General features: G+C 42.4%; 1 protein-coding gene across 1 annotated transcript in view; it reads right to left on the reverse strand.

Annotated features, from left to right (window-relative positions):
* Window positions 1-6,390: 6,390 nt before the first annotated feature.
* LOC311112981 (phospholipid-transporting ATPase ABCA1-like) overlaps window positions 6,391-16,861 on the reverse strand; it is a 207,230-nt gene continuing 196,759 nt past the window's right edge. Inside the window, exons 48-49 of the mRNA XM_084156107.1 lie at window positions 11,455-11,698; window positions 6,391-7,602 (exon numbers count right to left, since the gene is read on the reverse strand). Of these exons, the coding sequence (XP_084012233.1) occupies window positions 7,462-7,602; window positions 11,455-11,698 (385 nt within the window). The 3' untranslated portion in view covers window positions 6,391-7,461. The remainder of the gene's footprint in view (window positions 7,603-11,454; window positions 11,699-16,861) is intronic.

Genomic DNA, 16,861 nt, shown 5'->3' on the forward strand with positions numbered 1-16,861 from the left:
TGTGCTCTTTCCCAAAAGCTCCCAACATACAACCTATATACTTATTATGGACACAGTATGCTTACATTATTAGCTATCTTTGTTATTATTTGTTGTTATTTGTTATTAGTCCCATCCTTCAACTCTATTCAATACCTCCCCTCCCATCTATCTCTTAACACCATCCATATAGGATTTCTATTTGCCATATATATTTCAACCATACTGTGATGTTTTACAAAAGTTCTGAACCTTTCTATTCTCATTGCTTCTACAGATTGTGAATTAAAAATAAACATTTTTGCTAAAAGTATTATTATATTATTGATTGATTGACTATGACTTTTCAGATCACCCAGTAATGCTATCTGCAAGGTTAGTTCCAGGTAAATATTGCAATCCTTTAGCCATTCCTGGACCTGTGTCCAAAAACAAGCTACAAATGGACAGAACCAAAACAAATGATCTAATGATTCTATCTCTTCACAGCAAAATCTGCAGAGCTGGGAAGATTGTATCCCCCATATAAATAACATTCTATTGGTAGCAAGAATTTTATATAATAATTTAAATTGAAAGATTCTAATTTTTGAATCCGGTGTCGTTTTGCGTGTCAGTTCATAAACACTATGCCATGGGATCGGTACGTCAAAGATCTCTTCCCAACTATTTTGCAATCTATATGGGACTGCTGTCAATCCTTTGGTCCTTAAGTGAAACTGATATACTTTTTTATTTATCACAGTTTTCCTTAACCAATTATGTTCTTTAATGCAAGGCCGACAGACAAGTTCCTTACTTTCTCCCCCTTCAACTTTCCTCTTCCACTTTTGCGGTAAGGCTGCAATTATTTGGTTGTAATTTTGGGTAGAGCAGACATTTCCATATGTTTTTGTTAGCTGCATGTGCGACATAACTCCACCAGTCCTACCGATGATATCATTTACGAAGATTATACCTTTTTTAAACATTCTGTCAAAAAATAAAGGTTTTTTGTCAATTAGTATATTTGAATTTAACCACAATATTTGTTGCATTATTTGTTCTGTCGTTTCTGGAGGATTAAATTGAAATTGCAACCAACTTTCTATGGCTTGTTTTAGAAATAGTGACATTTGGGAGATTATTTCCTTTTCAAATAACTGAAAGTGAGAGGTTGTAATCTGAATAAAGGGAAAAAGGCCTTTCTTGAACAGTGGGTGAGACAATCTTACTAATTTGCTTGAGAACCAGTTCGGATTTAAGTATAACTTTTGGATGACTGAAGATTTTAGTGATAGGTCTAATGCTTTAATATTTAATAATTTCTGTCCTCCGAATTCATATTCATTATATAAATATGCTCTTTTAATTTTGTCTGGCTTGCCGTTCCAAATAAAATTGAATATTTTTTTCTCATATAATTTAAAAAACTGTTTGCTAGGCGTAGGCAAGACCATAAGCAAATAGGTAAACTGGGATAATACTAAAGAGTTAATCAGGGTGATTTTTCCACAAATTGACAGGTATTTTCCTTTCCATGGTAGTAAGATCTTATCTATTTTTGCTAACTTTCTATTAAAATTTATTGAAGTGAGATCATTTATTTCCTTTTGGGATATGTATTCCGAGTATATCCACATCACCATCAGACCATTTTATTGGTAAACTACATGGTAATGTAAAAATTGTATTTTTTAGTGATCCAATACGTAATATAGTACATTTGTCATAATTTGGTTTTAATCCAGAGAGGTTAGAAAATGTATCTAGATCCTCTATGAGGCTGTGGAGGGATTCTAGTTGTGGATCTAAAAGAAAACATGAATCATCTGCGTACAATGACACCTTTGTTTTTAAGCCCTGTATTTCTAATCCTCTGATATTATTATTGGATCTGATTTTAATAGCTAACATCTCGATGGCCACAATAAATAGATATGCCGATAGTGGACAACCTTGTTTCACTCCTCTTGACAGTTTGAAACTTTCTGAGAAATAGCCATTATTTACTATTTTATATATACCCTTTGTTGGCAATGACACAGGTCAAACGTTTTCTGTAAGTCTTCACAAGGTTTTCACACACTGTTGCTGGTATTTTGGCCCATTCCTCCATGCAGATCTCCTCTAGAGCAGTGATGTTTTGGGGCTGTCGCTGGGCAACACAGACTTTCAACTCCCTCCAAAGATTTTCTATGGGGTTGAGATCTGGAGACTGGCTAGGCCACTCCAGGACCTTGAAATGCTTCTTATGAAGCCACTCCTTCGTTGCCCGGGCGGTGTGTTTGGGATCATTGTCATGCTGAAAGACCCAGCCACGTTTCATCTTCAATGCCCTTGCTGATGGAAGGAGGTTTTCACTCAAAATCTCACGATACATGGCCCCATTCATTATTTCCTTGACACGGATCAGTCGTCCTGGTCCCTTTGCAGAAAAACAGCCCCAAAGCATGATGTTTCCACCCCCATGCTTCACAGTAGGTATGGTGTTCTTTGGATGCATCTCAGCATTCTTTGTCCTCCAAACACAACGAGTTGAGTTTTTACCCAACATTTCTATTTTGGTTTCATCTGACCATATGACATTCTCCCAATCCTCTTCTGGATCATCCAAATGCACTCTAGCAAACTTCAGACGGGCCTGGACATGTACTGGCTTAAGCAGGAGGACACGTCTGGCACTGCAGGATTTGAGTCCCTGGCGGCGTAGTGTGTTACTGATGGTAGGCTTTGTTACTTTGGTCCCAGCTCTCTGCAGGTCATTCACTAGGTCCCCCCGTGTGGTTCTGGGATTTTTGCTCACCGTTCTTGTGATCATTTTGACCCCACGTGGTGAGATCTTGCGTGGAGCCCCAGATCGAGGGAGATTATCAGTGGTCTTGTATGTCTTCCATTTCCTAATAATTGCTCCCACAGTTGATTTCTTCAAACCAAGCTGCTTACCTATTGCAGATGCAGTCTTCCCAGCCTGGTGCAGGTCTACAATTTTGTTTCTGGTGTCCTTTGACAGCTCTTTGGTCTTGGCCATAGTGGAGTTTGGAGTGTGACTGTTTGAGGTTGTGGACAGGTGTCTTTTATACTGATAACAAGTTCAAACAGGTGCCATTAATACAGGTAACGAGTGGAGGACAGAGGAGCCTCTTAAAGAAGAAGTTACAGGTCTGTGAGAGCCAGAAATCTTGCTTGTTTGTAGGTGACCAAATACTTATTTTCCACCATAATTTGCAAATAAATTCATTAAAAATCCTACAATGTGATTTCCTGGATTATTTTTTTCTCAATTTGTCTGTCATAGTTGACGTGTACCTATGATTAAAATTACAGGCCTCTCTCATCTTTTTAAGTGGGAGAACTTGCACAATTGGTGGCTGACTAAATACTTTTTTTCCCCCACTGTACATATGAGATGAGTAGTGTAAGATATGTAAACATTATTCAAGTGACTGTAAACTTTATTAAATTGACTAGTGTTCCATTTCTTAAAGTGACCAGTGATTTCAATAGGCAGCAGCAGCCTCTAATGTGCTAGTGATGGCTATTTAACAGTCTGATGGCCTTGAGATAGAAGCTGTTTTTCATTCTCTCGGTCCCAGCTTTGATGCATCTGTACTGACCTCACCTTCTGGATGATAGCGGGGTGAACAGGCAGTGGCTCGGGTGGTTTATGTCCTTGATTATCTTTTTGGCCTTCCTGTGACATCGGGTGCTGTATGTGTCTTGGAGTGCGGGTAGTTTGCCCCCGATAATGTGTTCGGCAGACCGCACCACCCTCTGGAGAGCCCTGTGGTTGCGGGCGGTGCAGTTGCCATACCAGGTGGTGATACAGCCCGACAGGATGCTCTCAGTTGTGCATCTGTAAATGTTTGTGAGGGTTTTAGGTGCCAAGCCGAATTTCTTCAGCCTCCTGAGGTTGAAGAGGCTCTGTTGCTCCTTCTTCACCACACTGTCTGCGTGGGTGGACCATTTTTGTTTGTCGGTGATGTGTACGCCAAGGAACTTGAAGCTTTCCACCTTCTCCACTGCGGTCCCGTCAATGTGGATAGGGGGGTGCACCCTCTGCTGTTTCCTGAAGTCCACGATCATCTTCTTTGTTTTGTTTTGTTGACGTTGAGTGAGAGGTTATTTTCCTGGCACCACACTCCCAGAGCCCTCACCTCCTCCCTGTAAGCGGTCTCGTCATTGTTGGTAATCAAGCCTACTACTTTTGTGTCGTCTGCAAACTTGATGATTGAGTTGGAGGCGTGCTTGGCCACGCAGGCATGGGTGAACAGGGAGTACAGAAGGGGGCTGAGCACGCACCCTTGTGGTGCCCCAGTGTTGAGGATCAGCGAAGTGGAGATGTTGTTTCCTACCTTCACCACCTGGGGTCGGCCCGTCAAGAAGTCCAGGACCCAGTTGCACAGGGCGGGGTTCAGACCCAGGGCCTCGAGCTTGATAATGTGCTTGGAGGGTACTATGGTGTTTAATGCTGAGCTATAGTCAATAAACAGCATTTTTACATAGGTATTCCTCTTCTCCAGATGGGATAGGGCATTGTGCAGTGTGATGGCGATTGCATCGTCTGTGGATCTATTGGGGTGGTAAGCAAATTGAAGTGGGTCTAGGGTGACAGGTAAGGTAGAGGTGATATGATCCTTGACTAGTCTCTCAAAGCATTTCATGATGACAGAGGTGAGTGCTACAGGGCGATAGTCATTTAGTTCTGTTACCTTTGCTTTCTTGGGTACAGGAACAATGGTGGCCATCTTGAAGCATGGGAACAGCAGACTGGGAAAGGGAGAGATTGAATATGTCCATAAACACACCAGCCAGCTGGTCTGCACATGCTCTGAGGATGCGGCTAGGGATGCCGTCTGGGCCAGCAGCCTTGCGGTGGTTAACATGCTTAAATGTCTTAATCACGTCGGCCATGGAGAAGGAGAGGCCACAGTCCTTGGTAGTGGGCCTCGTCAGTGGCACTGTGTTATCCTCAAAGCTGGCGAAGAAAGTGTTTAGCTTGTCTGGAAGCTAGACGTCGGTGTCGGCGACGTGGCTGGTTTTCCTTTTGTAGTCCGTGATTGTCTGTAGACCCTGCCACATGTCTGAGCCGTTGAATTGCGACTCCACTTTGTCTCTATAATGATGTTTTGCCAGTTTAATTGCCTTGCGGAGTGAGCAGCTACACTGTTTGTATTCTGCCATATTTCCAATCACCTTGCCATGGTTGAATGCGGTGGTTCGCACTTTCAGATTGGCACGAATGCTGCCATCTATCCACTGTTTCTGGTTAGGGTAGGTTTTAATAGTCACAGTGGGCACAACATCACCTATACACATCCTGATAAACTCAGTCACCGTTTCAGTGTATTTGTCTAAATTATTTTCGGAAGCTACCTGGAACATATCCCAGTCCGCGTGATCAAAACAATCTTGAAGTGTGGATTCCGATTGATCAGACCAGCGTTGAATAGTCCTTAGCACGGGTATTTCCTGTTTGAGTTTCTGCCTATAGGAAGGGAGGAGCAAAATGGAGTCATGGTCAGATTTGCCGAAAGGAGGGTGTGGGAGGGCCTTATAACCATCCCGGAAGGTCGAATAGCAATGGTCGAGGATTTTGGCAGCGCGAGTACAACAGTCGATATGTTTATAGAACTTCGGCAGCCTAGTCCTCAAATTTTCTTTGTTAAAATCCCCGGCTACAATAAATGCAGCCTCACGATATGTGGTTTCCAGTTTGCATATAGTCCAGTGAAGTTCTTTGAGGGCTGTCGTGGTATCGGCTTGAGGGGGGATATACATGGCCGTGACTATAACCGAATAAAATTATCTTGGGAGTGTTCCGGATTTACTTTTATGTCTACCCCTGAGTCCAGGTTGTGCAAACAGGCAAAGACAGGTAGCAGGGAATCATATATGAGTTCATGGGCAACACATGAACATGAAGTGAGACTACATTGAAAAAGATAGGTAGTGGGTGAAAATATGAACCAGAAATGCATACGTAGTGGAGGAGAGGTCTTTTTGAGGTGGAGGTAAGAGGTGCTGTGCATCTGGAGGATTCATGGGGCTGGTAGCAAAGAGAGCAAAGGCCTCTGGGTAGAATGGCCAGGACTGGCAGGGTGTTTCAGGGGAGAAGAGTGCTGATATCGCATAACTGTCGAAATTGACATTGTTTATTCACGGTTTTCTGACAGATTTTCATAGTTTACGTGCACATTGAGAAAGGAAAATGTAGTGTTTTGATGCTCTTTTGGCACATCTACAATTTGTAAAATAAAAACGGAATAAAAAGAATAACGGTGCACTTATTCAAGCAGCAGAGTCAGAAGTTAAAAGTGGCAGCCACATATCTCTGAAGTCGCTAAAAGTGACTTCCAAACAGGGCCCAATGAATCCCGGAGGAAATAAAGCAAATTCAACTTCTAGTCGCATGACAATTTGTGCAAATGTTTATTCATCTGTCCTGGCATAAAGCAATATTCAGTAAAAATAGGATTCCTTATTCTTTGCAATGAACAAGAAAGTAATACGGGGGACATTGAACAGCTTTCAAATTACATTGGGCTCTCAAAGTAAACCCTAGTTTACTTTGAACATACAGATAAGTTATTTGTGTTGGAAAGAAAGTGCTAAGTGCACTTCCGAGATAATAATGTAGGCATTGACGAAGTGCTTGGTGTGTTTTCACCATTGTTAAAAAAGGACTGCTCACACTCTCTCAATATAGCTGTAATATATGCGTGTCCATGTGTGTATTGTCGAAAATAAACAATTATTTTACTGGCAAAGTGTTTGGTGATTTCACCATTGTTAAAAACTACCCGCATTTTCTCCCAATTTAGTTCTATTATACACATATCTACCTGGGTATTGTCGAAAATAAACAATAAAAATGCAAACAAATATCTCTTCTTCACAAAGTTCTTGGGTCAGAGGGTAGGCTATCTTTATCCTGCAAATACACTGGAAGGCTCTCGACTCTGTATTGCACACAATGCATATTTTGCAAAGCAGGGCATGCCATTCTAATTTTGGAATGAAGGTGAGGATAACATGAAAATATCTGGTCCTGGAAGACCCATAGGGATCTGGTCAAACATAGTGCACTGTAAAAGGAATAGGGTACCATTTGGGACGCATCCACTGTTTCATCAGGTGTGAAACAATTGCAACAACAATCGTAAGAGAATGTCGAGGGGCAACATAAAATAATCTATGTGTTGACCTTTGAGCCATATCATTTGGCACACTGTATTTCTGTTTTTCATAATAATCAAGCAATTCCGGAAAATTACATCATCTAATCTAAACATTGATGACCTCACACTCCTCTGATCCTTGACATTATTTCGCTCTGCTAGGTGTGGAATTTCATTATATGTGTTGTTTACAGTTAACATTTGCATAATAACATAGCATGATGTCATTATGACAGGCACAAGTAAAACATACAAAAGCTATCTACAAGCTTAGACCTGAGATAAACAGTGCTTGTGATTTAGTGATGGAATCTGAAGTGACTCAGACGTTCTCTGGTACAGTTGAGCCGGTTGAGTTCCGAGTTTCCATTGGCATTTCGTCGGACACGTCCACATTGTTGTCATAAGCCTGCAGGGCCTGATTGTCCTCCTCATGTTGGTACCTCGCAAAGTTGACAAAGACCTGGGGATGAAGACATGGTGGTATGAGTAGCTGTAGATAGAAGGTCCTTGCATGTCACACACACACACAAATCTGTTCATATGAATGGGTTTCAAATTTGTTTAAAGTTTGCTTTGTTTTCAGAATTATTTCTAAATGTAAACCGAAAGTCAATCAGCATATTCGATCTGCTCCTTCTAATGACATTTAAACAAAACATGTTTCTATGATGTATCCCCCCCCCAACAATTTATTTATTCACGGTAAAAAGGAGTCAGACCTTGGTCTGCTATATGGTGTGGGGAAACAACAGTAAAAGCTTGGCTTCATCAGGTAAAGTATTAACAAAGAAGGACGCGACATAAAACAAAAAGGCCTGTTAAGGCCACCATATATATTAAGATATGACATGACTATATGTACAAGAGGAAATGTGGAATGGCCAGATTGTATAACAACGGATCAACCTGACATATTATGCCATGCTATCTGAGCCACTTAAGCAGGGACTGTTTCCGCAGTGAAACAACCGTTTACAGGGGAACTGTGTTTTCTTTCTCTCCGCCTGGTCCATTAGGCACTGCCTGTGAGGTATATCTTTCTCAACAGTTACAGCCAATACAATAATGACGCACAATACGTATACAGTCACCTTTGAGGCATAGAACAAATTCTCTTCCATTTCATTTGGGCAGAAAAGACAGACAAAATGATTCAAACAAAAACTCCCTTCCACCACCCACTACCCCTCCTCAGCTCTTCCTCCTCCTCCTCTCCTCCACAGTCATCTTCTGAATCCCTGGTGGAATCAAATCCACTCTTCTAACTTCAGCATCAAAGATAAAGCCCAGTACAACGTATTTGACGCAATGGTTGTTATTTAACTGGCTGTTATCAGCCTGGCATTTCATTTGAGAAGAAAGGGGAGGGTACCGCTGATTTCCCAGATCCGTTCTAGTGTCAGACAATGTCGGCCATCTTAATTGGAACTAGAAAGTCTTCGGTCGAGACTCAAGAGAAAAGAACGATAGAGCGTTCCGTATGGCAAACCTGCTGCAGACCTATGTAAGTGGTCAAAATGTTGTCACCAATAACCCACATGGGAGCATAGTTTTATCATTTGGTGAATATATTTAATATCCTGCATCTGCTCAAAGACTTTGGATTTGTGCAACGGTGCATGTGACATTTTCAAATACGAGCATTTCATACAGCACACAGTAATAACACACCTCTTTCCCCACTGTACTCACTGCAAACATGTTTCTCTAATCACCTCTCATCTTCTAACCAGTTATTTATTATAACTTAGACCACATGCTCCGTTGGTCATCACTGACATTTTGTTAATAAAAGATGGGTAGGGGCAGTAATTATGGCGAGGGGGTATTTGGGTGTTTATTATATGGCTTCCGACGCGTGGCAAGGAGACGGATGCAGAGACGCTCAATTAACCTCGGAGTCCCTGTGCGACACACGCATGCCTCAGTGAACTTTTTAAATACAGGCCATCCCAATCCACGCCCAGCTATATACTAGTTTGTTCCGTTGACTTTGAAATACTCTCTGTGGTGTGTGGTGGAAAATAACTTTTCTTCAGGGATGAATGGTACAGTGAAAATGCTGAGGTGCCACTTAATTTTAGGTGTCAATCCAGGAACATAGGAGATAGTAATGTTATCACTGCATCAGTGCTTGTCCTCATTATCAGACAAAAGGTAACCCTTTGTTTTCCATGAAGGTGAAGATAATGTCTAACACATTCGGTTGAAAAATAGCACCCTACTGCTCAAGTTGAATATTGTATTTTCAATTAGTGAATACTCAGTTTCAGAGAACAATATTCACAACAAACTACAGTCTAGCGGTACAGTGAATCATGTACTTTATAAGTTCAGTGGCTTCTGGACAATGCTGTGTCCGGATATCCATACTTGCGTCGTAAGGAGCTAGGCTCCTGCTCCTATGAGTCATTCCGGCTACTTACTTGATAATCAGCTGATACTTACCTGATAATCAGATAAGGGGATGGGCTGTACCAAAATGAACGAATGTCGGGAAACAACGCCATTGCATATTAGATGACACATTCTCAGTATGAGTGAGCCTAGTATCTTGATATTTGTTGCTTACTACATTTTTACTAAACAGTACGATCTAAATAGTATGTAGTATGATTAGTACACAGTATGTTGTTTTATTAAGTAGTAGGCAAAACAGATTTCGGACAAGGCCAATGTCTTTCAATATAGGCGTTAACGCCTCAGCCTTGGGGCCAGATCAATACTAATTGTAGTGCGAGCCAGGTCTTACAGTACACTATAGGTCAGCGCTGTCCTCAATAAATCACCAGCTGAAAGGTGACTGTCTGGTCTCAGTGCTCCATAGGTGTTGTTTTTTTATCCCCTTTGTGTTTTAGTGCAGTGACCTTATCGCACGCATTTGATTTATTTACTCTCTGTGATCTGGTAAATACAGTATGGTCCATTACAGGATGGCTGCATTGTTGGTTTTCTCTCTTTCTCTTGTTTTCTTTCTTTGCTCTTTATTTCCTTTCTTTCTCTCTCTCTTTCTTTCTTTCTGTCACGACATCCTCCGACGCTGCCTCCTCTCCTTGTTCGGGCAGGCTTCGGCGTTCGTCGTCACCGGCCTTCTAGCCACTGCCGCTCCATTTCTCATCATTCCATTTGTTTTGTCTTGTCTATTACACACACCTGGTTCATATCCCCTCATTAGTACATGTATAAGTGTTCCCTCTGCCCCCCTTGTCCTTGTGGGTGATTGTTGAATGTGAGGAGAGAGTAGCTCGGTTGAGCTACGTGTATGTTGTATTGCCGGGGTATATTTTCCCCGTGTGCCTGTTTTGTTCCAGTGCGCCTGTACTACAGAATAAAGTCTTTATTCTGTGATTTACCCTCCTCTCTCTCTCTCTCTCTCTCTCTCTCTCTCTCTCTCTCTCTCTCTCTCTCTCTCTCTCTCTCTCTCTCTCTCTCTCTCTCTCTCTCTCTCTCTCTCTCTCTCTCTCTCTCTCTCTCTCTCTCTCTCTCTCTCTCTCTCTCTCTCTCTCTCTCTCTCTCTCTTCTCTCTCTCTCCTCTCTCTCTCTCTCTCTCTCTCCTCTCTCTCTCTCTCTCTCTCTCTCTCTCTCTCTCTCTCTCTCTCTCTCTCTCTCTCTCTCTCTCTCTCTCTCTCTCTCTCTCTCTCTCTCTCTCTCTCTCTCTCTCTCTCTCTCTTTCCAGCATTCCTCTCCTGGCAGCTGCTTTTGAGTGGCTCTCACCCTGAGGCATGTTTTTATTTGGGCAGACCTTCTTTCCGATCCTTTCCTCCCCAAGGATGAGTGGACAGGTTACCTTTGCCCCTCTGAAGGTGCTCTAGTCAAGCCTGACTCCTCCACTGCTGTGCTTTGAGGACCAGGCACTTTCTCTCTGAGGCTTGATTGCAACAGATCTCAAGCTTCACACATCACATCGGAAACGTGGGGTGAGGCAGTCGACATTCGACGTCAAGTCTAATTGCATTCAGTGTACAAGTCTTAAAGGAAATGTGTTGAATAGATAATGTATGCCTAAAAGGGATGAGCAACTCCACTCCTGGAGGGCCACAGTGTCTGCAGATGTTTACTCCAGCCTTAACACACCCGCCAAGAAAAGAAACCGGCACACACTCCTGCCCTCCAGTATCAGAGTTGCCCATACCGCCATACACAAAAAATACCTTGATTTGTTGAATCAGGCTTGTTAGTACAGGGATGGAACAAAAGCCTGCACACCCTGTGTGTCCCCACAACAGAATGAAATAAAATACCATAGAAATACTATTATATCTCTATGGTCCTCAACCAGAACCACAACTGAATGAAGGGTTAATCTGGTTACCTGATCCAGTGTGGTCTGGGAGACAGAGTAGTCCTCCACGCCCAGCCTCTGCTGATGAGTGGTGAAATGGCTGAAGATGCTGGCCAGAGCGCCCTCGCTGTGGGGGAGCTGGTACTGCAGCGTGTTGTGGTGCTTCTCCTTCAGTATGCTACCGGGGAAGGTCTCGTGGACAAACTCCTCCACGGGGCCCAGAGCGGGGGGCGAGCCGCCCACCCTCACGATCACAGTGTAGCCATCCCCGAACCTGGAGAAAACAGACACATGGATAAACACATACAGTACACATTCATTAAAGCATATGGACTGACACAAAACCAACAAACACACACACAAAACCAACAAACACACACAAAAAACCAACAAACACACACACAAAACCAACAAACACACACACAAAAATGTGAGGTTATCCAAGGTTAGTGCAGATTGGTCAATTATACACCATACCACACCTTTTTGTAACAATTTGTATGCTCCAGCGAATCACTTGATTCCGTACTCACCTTGTTTAATGTGGGCGGCAGGTAGCCTAGCGGTTAGAGCGTTGACTGCTGAAAGGTTGCTAGTTCGAATTCCCGAGCCGACTAGGTGAAATCTGTCGGTCTGCCCTTGAGCAAGTCACTTATCCCTAATTGCTGCAGGGCTGCCGTCAATAATGGCTGATCCCTGGCCGTGACCCCAGTATGCGAGGGTGTCTCGGAGTGGGATATGCAAAAAACATATTTCCGTTTCACACCACACACTGTACAGATTACACACTTGTACATGTGTGGAAGAGGACAAATATAAGCACCCTCTATTTGACCTTTGACTCAAAAATACGCGCACACACAAAAAAGTGAGGTTATCCAAGGTTAGTGCAGTTTGGTAAATTACACACCATAAAATGCCTTTTTGGAACAATTTTGTACGCTCCAGCGAATTCCCTTGATTCCATATTCACCTTGCCTATTGTCTACGCACCACCCAAGCTAAAGTAACAGCTGCACTTAAATAATATGCCTATGTTTCCTCACTGTGCTGAATTTGGTGGTACCCTAGTGCTAACATAATGTGATGAAGGAAGGAGGAGAAGGAGGGATAGAGGGATGGACCGCAGGAGCTAGGAAGGGGGAGGTATAATTTATCTTAATTTCCCCGGCTCGTTGAACGCTCCCGGTCCATCCGGTGCAGCGAGTCGAGGAGCAGGTGCATCACGAACACCGTGAGTTGGCAGACTCAGGACACCCGAGAAACTCGTGAGTTGTTTGTCGCCTGAAGGAATTTTCACTCCTCCTACTGCTTTTCTCCCACCCCTCTCCTCTCCTCCCTCCGTTGTTTGTGCTGCTGCAGAAGGTGCTAATGCTAGGTGCTGACACTAGGAGCGCTGTCGTTATATGTCCTGAGTTTGTACAAATCCATGTAGAATTACCTGTGGTGCTTTAGTGTACCTACTGTATACGTAAGAAGTGGATCATAGTGTGACAGGTGGGCTGCATTCCAGACACACAGTTTCTACACAGGTCTGCACAGATAATCAGATCTTTAAAATACCTGGAATGTTTAATATAGTCTGTGTCCCAAATGGCACCCTATAGGGAATAGGCTGCCATTTGGGACTCAACCATATTGTTTATTATCTGGACTGTTTTAAGTGTTTAATGTCTCAGCAACCACATCTACATTATATAACGATCTTACAATCTGTACAGACGATGTGGAACACACCTGCTATTGACAAGGTTAGGGTGTATAGTTTATTTTCTATTATTCAGACTTAAAACTTCTTGATACGAGCCATTTAGGCCACTTAAAGCCAATCCCAATCCAAGGACATACAGTATATTTTCAGAATGCCTCAAAATCTATCTCAGTGTATGTATACCGCTGCAAAGTATAATGTCTCAATCCCATTATTTATTTATATTTTCATAAAAGAAATTCAGAAAAACTGATCGCCTCAAAATGATTAGGTAGGAGTATGGCAGTGAGGCCTAGTAATGACTTGTTTGGAGGTTATTGTGAATCCAAAATCAGATAAGTCTGACTTATCCAATTATTTCCAGGTCTCTTAAGAATGTGCAAACAAAAACATTGTTCCAAAGACCTCAATTCATTACTTAAGGCACATAAGCATTTGATGCGATTCACTCGTTGAATAATTTGCATAAAGTGGTGTGCATTTATTCACTTTCCATTTAGTTACACTGTGTATTCTGACATGAATAACCAATACTTTCCAATCAATGCACCGGCACACATAAAATAAAAAGCACCAAAATATGATTCTCACGTTGACATTAAATGCTCCCTCATAGCTGGAATGGGCTACCAGCTATTACCATGTCTTGGCTTTTACGCTAAATCTATTGAGCACAAAATAAGACACTCTGCCTTGTTATTTAGTTGTTAGTGCTCTTATTACCCATTGTTTTCTGCTTAATGAATCCCCTAATGTTATATTTAGTCGTGGAAAATATCCATTGTGGGCTGTTAAGTGCTACATGCAAGGAAAGGCAGCAACCCCTTAATAGTAATTAGAGATGTAGTGAGTAAGCCTCAGCCTCCACTATCCCAGGGAGCCGTGGAAGACGGCTGTGAAGCTCGGTGGTGGTAAAGAGGCGAATGGTTCCCCTGGGTGGACGGGCGAGTCCTCCAAGGCCAAGATGGTCGCTCGAGGTTTGAAGTGTTTGAATTACCATCCTAAGTCTTTGTTTCAATGTCCATACTAGCATACAATGTAGAATCCAAGGCCAATACATTGCTTCATTCTAAATTGTACGCTCGTATGGCTATAGGAACAGAGCCTCATAGTACATATTCAAAATGACCATTCAACTCCCAGAGCCTTTCAATGGGAATACATAATTATACCTAATAACAAGCCATGTCTCTGTGCTGATCGAATACTTTATTTGAAATCCTAGATCTGAAAACGTATATTCTTCATTCCTCTGATAGCTAGAATGGAACATCAACATTTAAATAGGAAATCACAAATGAGAGAGAAGATCAACTATTTTTTACCATCCATGACTTATCTGTCCAATTCTCTGTCATTACAAAGTCATGTGGACTTCTTTTCATAGCATTTTGAAATCAGTACAAAGTTTGAATGAACAAAGAGCAAAGTCAACAAAGAAGCCAGTCTGAGTAGAAGTCGCCTGAAATCCCACCCTTTTTGAGACTTAGCTCTCATCCAGTCTGATTCATCATCCAATCATGATGAGTCTGACAAACGCCCCTCCATTTAGCGATGGACTCGAGCCAGACAGGAAGTCGGCCGGTGCTCAGAGTGGCGAGTAGCAGCCGAGCTTCAGAGGTGCCGAGCTCAGCGAAGACACATTTTTTTATCCAATAATGGTCGGGAGCGTCGCAAGAAGAGGTTTCAGGCGTACACGTGTAATCAAACTGCGCTGCCCAGCAGCGGTAAGAAGAGGTTGGTCAATGAGCTCTCGCTCTCTCATTTTCTCGCTCTTTATTTTTTCTCTCTGTACTCTATTTCCTCTGCTACACTCTAACAGGAGAGTGGTGGCATGTATTATTCATGTTCCAATCTCTACCCTTCTGTCATCTCACCATAATAGCAGTTATTATTACTCATTGTGTATTTACTACTTTTGCGATTACTTTTCTATTATCTCTATAATATTTTTCTCTGCATTGGGCTCCCGAGTGGCGCAGCGGTCTAAGGCACTGCATCTCAGTGCTACAGGCGTCACTACAGACCCTGGTTCGATTCCAGGCTGTATCACAATCCAGCCGTGATTGAGAGTCCCATAGGGCGGTGCGCAATTGGTCCGGGGTAGGTCGTCATTGTAAATAAGAATTTGTTCTTAACTGACTTGCCTAGTTAAATAAAGGTTATAAAAAAGGCCCCGTAGGTAAGTCTTTCACTTTTAGTCCACACCTGTTGTTCACGAAGCACGTGGCGAATACAATTTGTTTTGATTTGAATATAAGATCATCTCGTCACAATGTAAAATGTTATCATCTTCCCTCATCAATTGTTTGCCCAATCCCAAATTAACCACTTGTTCCTATATTCTCCTACACTTTCTGTACTTGTGGAGATCTGAGAGGATTGGAAAGGTAAAAGCAACATTGAAATAACTCTCTCTTACTTGCTGATAGGCTAGCTAGGTGGTATTCTTGCCATATTGCTTAATACAGTAACTATCCAATTATTTCAGATCTCCACAAATACACAAGAGGAGGAGCTAAGGGTCCATTTGGGATTGGTTCTCTGTCTGTCAGCCTGTCCTTCTGTCTGTGAAAGGTTTGAATCTCATCCAACAGTTCATTATTCATTCAGTATTGAGACATATGTGCTCAATTATATTCATTATTCAAAAACACTTGAGCCCATACAGTATTATGTCTCCTATCATACTTTATAAAGGCCTCTTACAACATATCCATCTATTCTTATGATGACATAATGCACTGTGCTTCCTACGAGGGCTTACAGTGAAACTCCACAGCTTTTTACAGAGACGCTACACTGACTGAACAAAACTCTTTCCATGACATAGACTGATCAGGTGAATCCAGGTGAAAGCTATGATCCCTTATTGATGTCACCTGTTAAATCAACTTCAATCAGTGTAGATGAACGGGAGGAGACAGGTTAAAGAAGGATTTTTAAGCCTTGAGACATGGATTGTGTATGTGTGCCATTCAGAAGGTGAATGGGCAAGACAACAGATTTAAGTGCCTTTGAACGAGGTATGGTAGTAGGTGCCAGGGGCACCAGTTTGTGTCAAGAACTGCAACACTGCTGGGTTTTTCACACTCAACAGGTTCCCGTGTGTATCAAGAATGGTCCACCACCCACAGGACATTCAGCGAACTTGACACAACTGTGGGAAGCATTGGAGTCAACATGGAACAGCATCCCTGTGGAAAGCTTTAGACACCTTATAGAGTCCATGCCCCGACGAATTGAGGCTGTTCTGAGGGCAAAAGGGGGGGTGGAAATCAATATTAGGAAGGTGTTCCTAATGTTTGGTATACTCAGTGTATATCAGGGATGGGCAACCGGCGGCCCGTGGGCAGGCCCCCCTTTTGTAGGCCCGCGGATCAATTTCCAAAGACAAAACATACAGCAGCTACTCTTCCTAGGGTCCGGCAAAATTAAGGCAGTTATACAATTTAAAAAACATTACAATACATTCATAACAGATTTCACAACACACTAAGTGTGTGCCCTCAGGCCCCTACTCTACTACCACATATCTACAACACATTTTCACACCAGAGATGTGTTTCCATCAATTTGACTTGTTGCAGATAAAAGGCTGTGCGTGATAATACCTTTTGCGGTTAAATTCCCATGCCCTGATTAAAAAATACAAGTTAAATGGGTTTCCATCACATTTTCAACTCTACTGATGGTTTTCTCACAAGAAATATTGCGTTATATAGC

This window comes from Coregonus lavaretus (assembly GCF_964263955.1).
Source record: "Coregonus lavaretus genome assembly, chromosome: 39".
Taxonomy (NCBI): domain Eukaryota; kingdom Metazoa; phylum Chordata; class Actinopteri; order Salmoniformes; family Salmonidae; genus Coregonus; species Coregonus lavaretus.